Here is a 9,544-nt window from a genome sequence, read left to right as displayed (position 1 = left end):
GAAATTCGGAATCAGAATTGAGCATTAAGACCTGCAGTGTGAACGTAGCCTTAAGGTCAAAGGTCACTCTTTTGAGGATGCCAGTGTTCACATTTTGGACGGAGAGGACAGATGGTTTGAAAGAGTGAAAGAAGCATCTATGTCCACTGTGAGCGACCATCTTTGAACAGAGGCGGGGCTTACGACACCAACTGTCTGCCATCTATAATCCAGTTCTGAGATCCTCCTCAGACGCCTTAACGCCCACTCACATCCTGGGCCGTCTGACCTCAGGAAATCACATGATAGGGTGGGGCCAGGTTTCCTAATGAGCTCACCCGACACCCTGGCTGATTGTGACCCACGCCCGTTTTCACACCACGGCTCATGTGATTAGGTAGAGGATCATCAGGGGGTTGTCTCTCTTGGGGAACCCTCCCATAGGGCTTTACAGCATCCTGCGATTGCATTTGTCCCTAACCATCGGGAACCCTCACATTAACTTTTATAGAGTGGAAAAAGGTTAGCGTTCATCGTCCAGCTTTACTGTGTCTGCTATGCTAACATAGCTGTGTCACTAGCGATCACATAGCACAGCATTATAAACCAACTAGCCCAACTTTAGTAACCCTACAAACCTCACTGCTGTTTTGTGTTCTGTCTTCATTCATGTCTGAAGTGATAGCAGCGCTGTATGACTTAATTTTTTCTGAAATGCCTCAATCAGAACATGGAATATTATATTTCAATGGAAACTAGCGAGCTAACTTCCTGCTAACTTCTCCATTAAACTTAATAAATTCTGTTTTCATGGATGCCTGGATGTTAAACTTAATTATTACACCTGCCAATCAGCCACACTGATCATTTTATTAAATATGAAAGGATTTAGACAGTTTTTAACTCTCAGTGATGCTGCAGTGATCGTTTGACTTTTGGACACAGCTAATGATGTCAGACTTAAAGACTGGATTGGCTGACGTCTGAGGCCTGTAGCCAATAAATGCTCTCCAGGGCCTTTATAACTGGACTGATGCTGCATTCAGGGCCTCTGTGTTTGTGAAACTGCTGTTAGTATGTTAGTTAGGATCTGATCGTGTTTGTTAGCTTGTTGGTGTTTGTTAGCCTTCATTGATGGTCTTGTTAATTTAGCCAGAAACCTTGAGTGCCCATTCTATTTTGGTTTTCACCGTTTTCTCCTGTTTTTCCAGCCAGTTTGATGTTACTGTCCTCACTCGTAGACCAACTTGGGGATGCAACAACAGCAACATTTACTTTTAAGCAGGTGTGTTTGTTATTTTTTATTCAGAGTTTTACATGGTATAATTTGGTGTTATTGCCATGACAACAGAGCCAACAGCGTACTGAAGCTAAACAGCAAAATAAAATCTGTAAGAAAAAAAAAAACAAAAAACAATTTTTTTTCCAAATGATTTAAAATTGTGGACACAACGGTACATACTGAATCTGCAAGGCACTTATACCAAACTGGAGCCCAGCAGCAGTAGCTTGCTATTGTGCCACACTGTCTTTAGTCTCCATGAGCAGCTACGATGCATATAGTTAACACAGGTGTCCTGCTTCTGTGTGATGGAGCATCAGAGATCAGAATCTGCTGCTGTCTCGCTTCTGTATCTGTCGAGCTGCAAAACACACAAAATAAACATGGATATGATGGATGGTTATAAATCATACAACTGCTTAAAGTCTGTTTCACTCTATAATTTACAAACTGAACATCATGTTGAAACTCTTAAGACTAAAAGGATCATTTTCTCAGAGACTTTTATGCAGTTGGACTTATATTTGTAAACCTGCAAATGTGCAGCTGCACAAACATCTGCACTAAAGCTGAATCATGTTAAACTTCAATGAGTCTGAAAACAGTGATGATGAGAGCACAGAGGCTCTTTGAGCTCATCCACCTTTCCTCCGGGTAACAGCAGTGATGCTGATCATGATGATTAAGTAGAGCAGTCCAATCAGTGTGCGGACAGTCATGTGCCACGGGTAATCAACAACTGGAAGACAAAGAAACATCTGGAATCAGAGCCTCATCCACCACCAGCTACAGTCACTGATCACACAGTTATTCAGCTGTATGGGAACACAACTGAACACTTGATTATTCTGGTACGTTTGTCCTGAAACAAACACACTGGGTAACACTCAGAAATTAATATTTTGTCTAAATACTGGTCACAATAATGCAAAAGTCGTTCTTTGAATAACTGCTTTCATACCTAAGATTTCCTCGGGTGCTGCTGCCGCTGTTGCTGCAGTTCTTGTTGTCAGTGAAGTGGTCATTGTTTTTGGTGGTGGTGTTCGTGTTGTTTTCCTGTCTGTGTTTAACATTTGAAAGATATAAAAGACAGAAAATGTACTTTAGAATAGTAACTTTACATAAAAAAGATTTTTTAAAAACATAACAGAACCCCATGAGTGTTGGTAATCAGCCCAGGACTCTTCTTTTCCAACTAATATTGGTCAGTTTTTGCTGGCCTCTGCAATTCGTCCTCTCAACCCACTGGCTCCAAAACCTTTCCCAGTATCCGCTCACGTTCGCCAACAAAGCATTGTCAGTAAATATATAGATCTAGCACAGCTCATTCTTCCACCACTCAACCAGCCCACTCCACCCATCATGCGCAGTCCGGCCCCATCTCAGGCAAAAGAGCTCACTCCACTCGAGGTTTCTTTTGCATTTTCACTGTACAGAGACATCTTCTGCACTACTATCCCTTCCCAAAGACAAGTTCTCGATACCTACTTGACCATAATACTCGATCTCGCCCTACACTTCGGCAGCACCAGCTTTTACTAGTACCACATCCACTTCACTTCTCAAGCAGCTGCTTGCCTACAACAGTTTAATCAGGACACATTCTGGGGCAGGAACTCTACTGTTGCTGTCCGATCTTCACTCTCCTGCAAGATATGCAGCGCTCCGTCACATCCTGCTTCCGTCTGTAGCATTCCAGCCCAAAGCAACTGACAGCCCATAAGCCACACATCCACTCTTACCTGCTTGGGTCCAGCCTCTAAACCAGAAATTTCCAAACCCACAGCATCCATTCCTAGCATGCCTTTGCCACAAGGTACAGACTGAAAGGGCCGACCCATCGTGAACCTAGGAGGCCGCACCATTTGCAATAATTCCAACTCCAGAAACTGATTCCAGTTGCCTCATGTCTTAGTGCCGCTATCTCCACTCCTGCTCTTTTTGCGGCAGCGGCCATTCCTGCCCAGCATGCCCCCACAACCCCCCAAACAAGACTAGTTTTATCTGTTTTGACACCTATACATATTCACGCTTTAAAAGAAGCCTTAAAAAAAAAAATCACCCTTACCCAGACTTGGTGAACTTTTTAGTAAAAGGTTTTTAAGGTTTCCACCCAGGGATTGTTACCCAGCCATCAGGTCTCTTGTACCTGTAAAAACCTCCAGTCAGCTCTCGAAGACCCAGACGCCATTGAAAGCCTGCTCGCCAAAGAAGTTAGGAGGGTTTAATGAGTGGACCCTTTCCTAAACTGCCTGTTCCCCTTTTTCGCATCGCTACCAGAAAATATTCAGGCAGAAAGCGCATCATCATAAATGTATCTGCACCTCATGGGAGTCATGTTTTTAAATTAGAGACGTCATTCCCTGGAAACACCTGGAGAAACACAGCTGACACAAATGAACCTGACGCCACCAGCTGAACACATTGAACATGGAAACAAGACTTTCAAAATAAAACAGGAAAACATAGAGAGACGTAGACATGACAACCACACTTGACATTACAACAATGGTTTGTATCATATCTATCTAATAGACTCCAGTTTGTGCATGTAAATGGAGAGTCCTCTTCACACACTGAGGTTAATTATGGAGTTCCACAGGGTTCAGTGCTAGGACCAATTCTGTTTACATTATACATGCTTCCCTTAGGCAGCATCATTAGAAGACATAGCATACATTTTCACTGCTATGCGATGACACCCAGCTCTATCTGTCCATGAAGCCAGATAACACACACCAATGAGTTAAACTGCAGGAATGTCTTAAAGACATAAAGACCTGGATGGCCGCTAACTTTCTGCTTCTTAATTCAGATCAAACTGAGGTTATTGTACTCGGCCCTGAAAAGCTTAGAAATAGAATGTAAATAGCACTCACACAACACACACACACACACACACACACACACACACACACACACACACACACACACTTCTTTATAGCGAGATGCCACGTTTATTTCTAGTTTTTGTTTGGTGTGACAGTCCAGTCTCAGCTGTTCCCAGCTTCCTTCCCGCTCCTCTCCCGTCTCACAAAAAAAGGGAAGAAACCGTCATCAGACCAAAAACCACCAGCTGTGTTCTCACCTGCCTCTCCAGCACCGCCCCGTTGAGCTCACTGCACCACTCCTCCCCTGCAGCTGAGCCAGGGACATACACCCCCACCGCCCGACTGAGCCCAGGGAGCCGTCTGGCCGAACCTACTTTCGTGGACAGGATGCGATAGCTGCCGTCTTCTCCACCTGTGGACGCACCTGCCTGCCCCCAAGTGGTGCCCCAGATACTGTAGCTGTGGTTGGAGAAGGGTGTTTTTTCCTTGGATTGGCAGACAAGGGAATCTGCCAGTAACCCTTGGTTAAATCCAGTGTCGTGAAAAAACGGGCTGTGCCCAACCGGTCCAGGAGCTCGTCGACCCGGGGCATGGGATAAGCATCAAAGCATGACACTTCATTCACCTTGCGATAGTCAACACAGAACCGTAGAGACCCATCCTTCTTCACCACAAGAACTGTGGGGCTACACCAGGCGCTGTGCGACTCTTCTATCACTCCCATTTTCAGCATTTCAGCCAATTCCCTCTGAACAATTTGCCGGTCATGCTCAGGAAGCCTGTAGGGCTGTGAACGCACCGTCACGCCAGGCTGTGTTTCAAAATGATGCTCAATGAGAGACCTTCGGCCGGGCAGGGGGGAGAACACGTCTGCAAAATGCTGCTGTAAGGCGTCAACATCCGCTCTCTGGGCCTGTGTGAGATGGTCATCACAAGGCAGGGAGGCGGGGATGATAGAATTTGGCCCCTCCGGCCCCAACTCCTCTCTCTCCTTAACCAGGCTTACCAGAGAAGCGTTTTCAGCCTCTCTTCACGCTTTAAGGAGATTGAGGTGATAAATCTGCGGTGCTCTTCCCCTGTCTGACCGTGCGACCTCATAGTCAATGTCCCCAATTCGCCGTGTGACCACAAAGTGTCCTTGCCACTTTGCAAGCAACTTTGAGCTGGAAGAAGGGAGTAATACAAGCACTGTCTCCTGGTGAAAATTGCCTGAGCCTAGCCCCTCTGTCATACAGGCGTTGCTGACGCTGCTGAGCCTGGAGCAAATTCTCCCGTGACAACCTCCCCAAAGTGTGGCGTTTCGCTCTCAGGTCCAGCACGTACTGAATCTCATTCTTGGCGAGGCCCGGACCGTCCTCCCAGCTTTCTTTAATCTGGTCGAGCACCCCACGCGGCTTCCTGCCGAACAGCAGTTCAAAGGGAGAAAATCCCGTGGAGGCCTGGGGCACCTCCCGCACTGTGAATAACAGAGGGTCTAGCCAGCGATCCCAATTCCGTTCATCCTCGTTAATGAACTTACGAATCATGGACTTTAAAGTCTTGTTCAACCGCTACACCAGCCCGTCAGTCTGAGGGTGGTAGACGCTGGTCTGAATAGATTTAATGCCCAGTAATTCGTATAGTTCCCGCAGTGTGCGAGACATGAACGATGTGCCCTGATCTCTTTCGGGATTCCGACTCGGGACCTGAAACAGTGCCTGCGCCACACTCTTTGCAGAGATGTTGCTCAGCGCCACTGCTTCCGGGTATCGCGCTGCATAATCCACCAGGACTAACATAAAGCGATAGCCGCGTGCACTCTGGTGAAACACCCCGATGAGGTCCGTGCCAATGCGCTCAAATGGGACCTCCATGAGTGGGAGCGGGCGCAAAGGCGCTTTTGGTATGAACGGCTGATTAACAAGCTGGCAGGACGCGCACCAGCAGCTCACATCCGGATGTCCGGCCAATAAAATCAGGCCGTTATTCACTCCAGAGTTTTTTCATATCCTATATGCCCTGCCATGGGGTTATAATGAGCCGCCTGGAAAATCATTGCCCCTCCATGAACTGCTCCAGCACCAACTTCTCCACCAGCAGCGTCTCCCCTCTGACGATCCCGGCTGCAGCCACCACACCGCCGCGTCGTGCAGTTTCCGGGCCCAAGCAAACGGCCGATCCTCCCCGGCGAATATCCTCAGGGGCAAGATCCATCCTGTCCAACACCGTCTGGCTCATGTCCTCGAAGCTGCTCCTTGAGGAGCTCAGATGGCGGCCCTGAGTCTGCCGCCGTCTGAGCCTCCCCCGACAGCAGAGGAAGCAAACGTGGAGCCCACTAAACCTGCGGCCACTTCCAAGGTGGCCGCAGGTTTAGTGGGCCACCTTGGAAGTGGTTTAGCTCCAATCAGCCGCTCCAGAACCTGGGTCTGCCGGTCCGCCTGCTCCTTCAGCTTTGCCAGGTGATCACGCTGGAGCGCCGCCTGGTCTTGGCTCATCTTCACCATCTCCGCTGGCATTTGTGCCAGGAACTGCAAAGGCTGGGCAGCATGTGGGTCTGACATTCCCACCAGACAAGGTTTCGGCACAACTTGTGAAATGCACTTCACACACACACACACACTTCTTTATAGCGAGATGCCACGTTTATTTTTAGTTTTTGTTTGTTGTGACAGTCCACAGTCTGGACAGCTCCGGTCTCAGCTGTTCCCAGCCTCCTTCCCACTCCGTCTCACTAAAAAAGGGAACGCCACCAGCTGTGTTCTCACCTGCCTCTCCAGCACCGCCCCGTTGATCTCACTGCACCACTCCTCCCCTGCAGCCGAGCCCGGGACCACACCTCCGCCACAGTGGTATCTAAGCAGATTCTTCCTCTGGATGGCATTACCTTGGCCTCCAGTAACACTGTGAGGAACCTTGGAGTCATTTTTGACCAGGACATGTCCTTCAACGCACATATTAAACAAATATGTAAGACTGCTTTCTTCCATTTGCGCAACATCTCTAAAGTTAGAAATATCCTGTCTCAGAGTGACGCTGAAAAACGAGTTCATGCATTTATTACTTCCAGGCTGGACGACTGTAATTCATTATTATCAGGAAGTCCTAAAAACTCCCTGAAAAGCCTTCAGCTGATCCAAAATGCTGCAGCAAGAGTCCTGACAGGGACTAGAAAGAGAGAGCAGATTTCTCCTGTTTTGGCTTCCTGTTAAATCCAGAATTCAAAACCCTGCTCCTCACATACAAGGTCTTAAATAATCAGGCCCCATCTTATCTTAATGACCTTGTAGTACCATATCACCCTATTAGAGCACTTGGCTCTCGCTCTGCAGGCCTACTTGTTGTTCCTAGAGTATTTAAAAGTAGAATGGGAGGCAGAGCCTTCAGTTTTCAGGCCCCTCTTCTGTGGAACCAGCTTCCAGTTTGGATTCAGGAGACAGACACTATCTCTACTTTCAAGATTAGGCTTCAAACTTTCCTTTTTGCTAAAGCATATAGTTAGGGCTGGACCAGGTGACCCTGAATCCTCCCTTAGTTATGCTGCAATAGATGTAGGCTGCCGGGGGATTCCCATGATGCATTGAGTTTTTTCTTTCCAGTCACCTTCCTCACTCACTATGTGTTAACAGACCTCTCTGCATTGAATCATATCTGTTATTAACCTCTGTCTCTCTTCCTCAGCATGTCTTTATCCTGTCTTCCTTCTCTCACCCCAACCGGTCGCAGCAGATGGCCCCGCCCCTCCCTGAGCCTGGTTCTGCCGGAGGTTTCTTCCTGTTAAAAGAGCAGGGGTGATGTGGTGCATAGAAGGGGTCCTGGTGATAATACGGGCAGCAGAGTTCTGGATACGTTGAAGCTCATGGATAGATTTTTGACTAAGACCAAAAGAAGAGAGCTGCAGTAATCGATCCAGACTGTGAACAAGAGTGTCAGCGGCATGTGGGGTCACTGTTTGATCAGACTTCACAAACAGGAAAAGACTCATGAACAACTGGACATTGATTAAACATAAACTAGAATAATACTCGACTTAACCATAACCAAATAATAACACCAGAACTTTGTGTTAATTGAATCTAACATTAGAAAATACAAAATACTCAAAACGCTGGTTCACGTGAACAGTCGAACTCGGTTTGTTCTGTGTCCAGTCCTCATTGGGGTCTATGCTGACTGGCTTACTGTACAGATGTGAGGTGATTCAGTCTCAACATGTAACTCTGCACGACTTACAGTAGAGAGCAATGAAGTGAAAATCTACCTTTGTAACAGTGCTTTCTAAAGTGCATCATGTCATGAAGAGGACAGTTATTCACATCCTCTCTGGGGCATGTCAACAGAAAACGATTCTAATATTACGTGTGGATTTAAGATTCAAAAACAGAAAAAGGGAAGTGAAAGTTTGACGTTACCTGACGGGATCACCCTCAGCTCTGCGGCCGCTTCGTTATTGCACAGGTATGTTCCAGAGTCTGAGACAGCAGCTTCACGAATGTGCAGTGACTTATCCACGAATGCATGGTAATGTTCTCCTGGATCATTGTGTCTCATTACACCGTCATTAAAAACTGTAAGTATGATAACTTTCCTCCCTTCTGTCTCTCTGCTCCAGGTCACGTTGCCCTGAGGGCGAGGACAGGGCAGAGTGATGGGCTGCTGCTCCTCAGCTTCTCTATAGATTAAATCTGTGAAACATAATCTATGAAAATATCTAACAATACCAAATTATCTGTTTACACATGAAAGGCGGAGTGTTAGAAGCCTGTACCTGCAGAGACATCAGAGCCCAGAATAAAAGCACAAAGACAGCAAATGTTCACCCACATCCTGATGCACTGAAATAACTGCAACAGCTGACCCAGGCTTCTGTTTCTGCTGAGAACAGGAACTGTGTGGTTTACAGGAACTGTGTGGTTTACAGGAACTGTGTGGTTTACACGCACATCTTCTGCACATCTCAGAGTCTTTTTATAGGAAATGAATATTAATGTTTCCTGTTAATATTTCCTCAGGATTTGTTGTTGACTACCGACAACAACAAAACTGTGTCTGTACTGGAAAGTGAAAATTACTTTTCTGTGAACAAACACACTACGCCACAGCCACAGTGGGGCAAAAAAGCATTTAGTCAGCCACCAATTGTGCAAGTTCTCCCACTTCAAAAGATGAGAGAGTTCTTCCATCACAGGTATGCGTCAACTATGAGACAAAATGAGGACAAAGATCACATCGTCTCATTTTTAAAGAACTGATTTGTAAATCGTGGTGGAAAATAAGTATTTGGTGAGTAACCAAAGTTGATCTCAGTACTTTGTTATATACCCTTTGTTGGCAATGACAGAGGTCAAATGTTTCCTGTAAGTCTTAGCGAGGTTTTCACACATTGTTGCAGAGGTGTGGACTCGAGTCACATGACTTGGACTCGAGTCATTCATTTCATGACTTTAGACTTGACTTGAAAAAATGTTCTAAGACT

General features: G+C 46.5%; 1 protein-coding gene across 5 annotated transcripts in view; it reads right to left on the bottom strand.

The window, feature by feature from the left end:
- Positions 1 to 876: 876 nt before the first annotated feature.
- LOC102301139 overlaps positions 877 to 9,544 on the bottom strand; it is a 15,151-nt gene continuing 6,483 nt past the window's right edge. For 2 of the 5 annotated variants that reach the window (XM_014330276.2, XM_042215514.1), the window contains 3 exons: positions 2,223 to 2,321; positions 1,905 to 2,000; positions 877 to 1,622 (listed from right to left, as the gene is read on the bottom strand). In XM_014330276.2, coding sequence (XP_014185762.2) covers positions 1,585 to 1,622; positions 1,905 to 2,000; positions 2,223 to 2,321 — 233 coding nt within the window. In that variant the 3' untranslated portion in view covers positions 877 to 1,584. Of the gene's footprint in view, positions 1,623 to 1,904; positions 2,001 to 2,222; positions 2,322 to 3,329; positions 3,827 to 6,836; positions 6,944 to 9,544 lie in introns of those variants that run through there. The other 3 variants (XR_006053253.1, XR_006053251.1, XR_006053252.1) reach the window with 3 other exon arrangements.

This window comes from Haplochromis burtoni, unplaced genomic scaffold (genome assembly GCF_018398535.1).
Source record: "Haplochromis burtoni strain Fernald_Lab_line unplaced genomic scaffold, NCSU_Asbu1 Contig_740, whole genome shotgun sequence".
Taxonomy (NCBI): domain Eukaryota; kingdom Metazoa; phylum Chordata; class Actinopteri; order Cichliformes; family Cichlidae; genus Haplochromis; species Haplochromis burtoni.
Note: the sequence above shows the minus strand (reverse complement) of the source record. Positions and strands in the feature narration are given on the sequence as shown.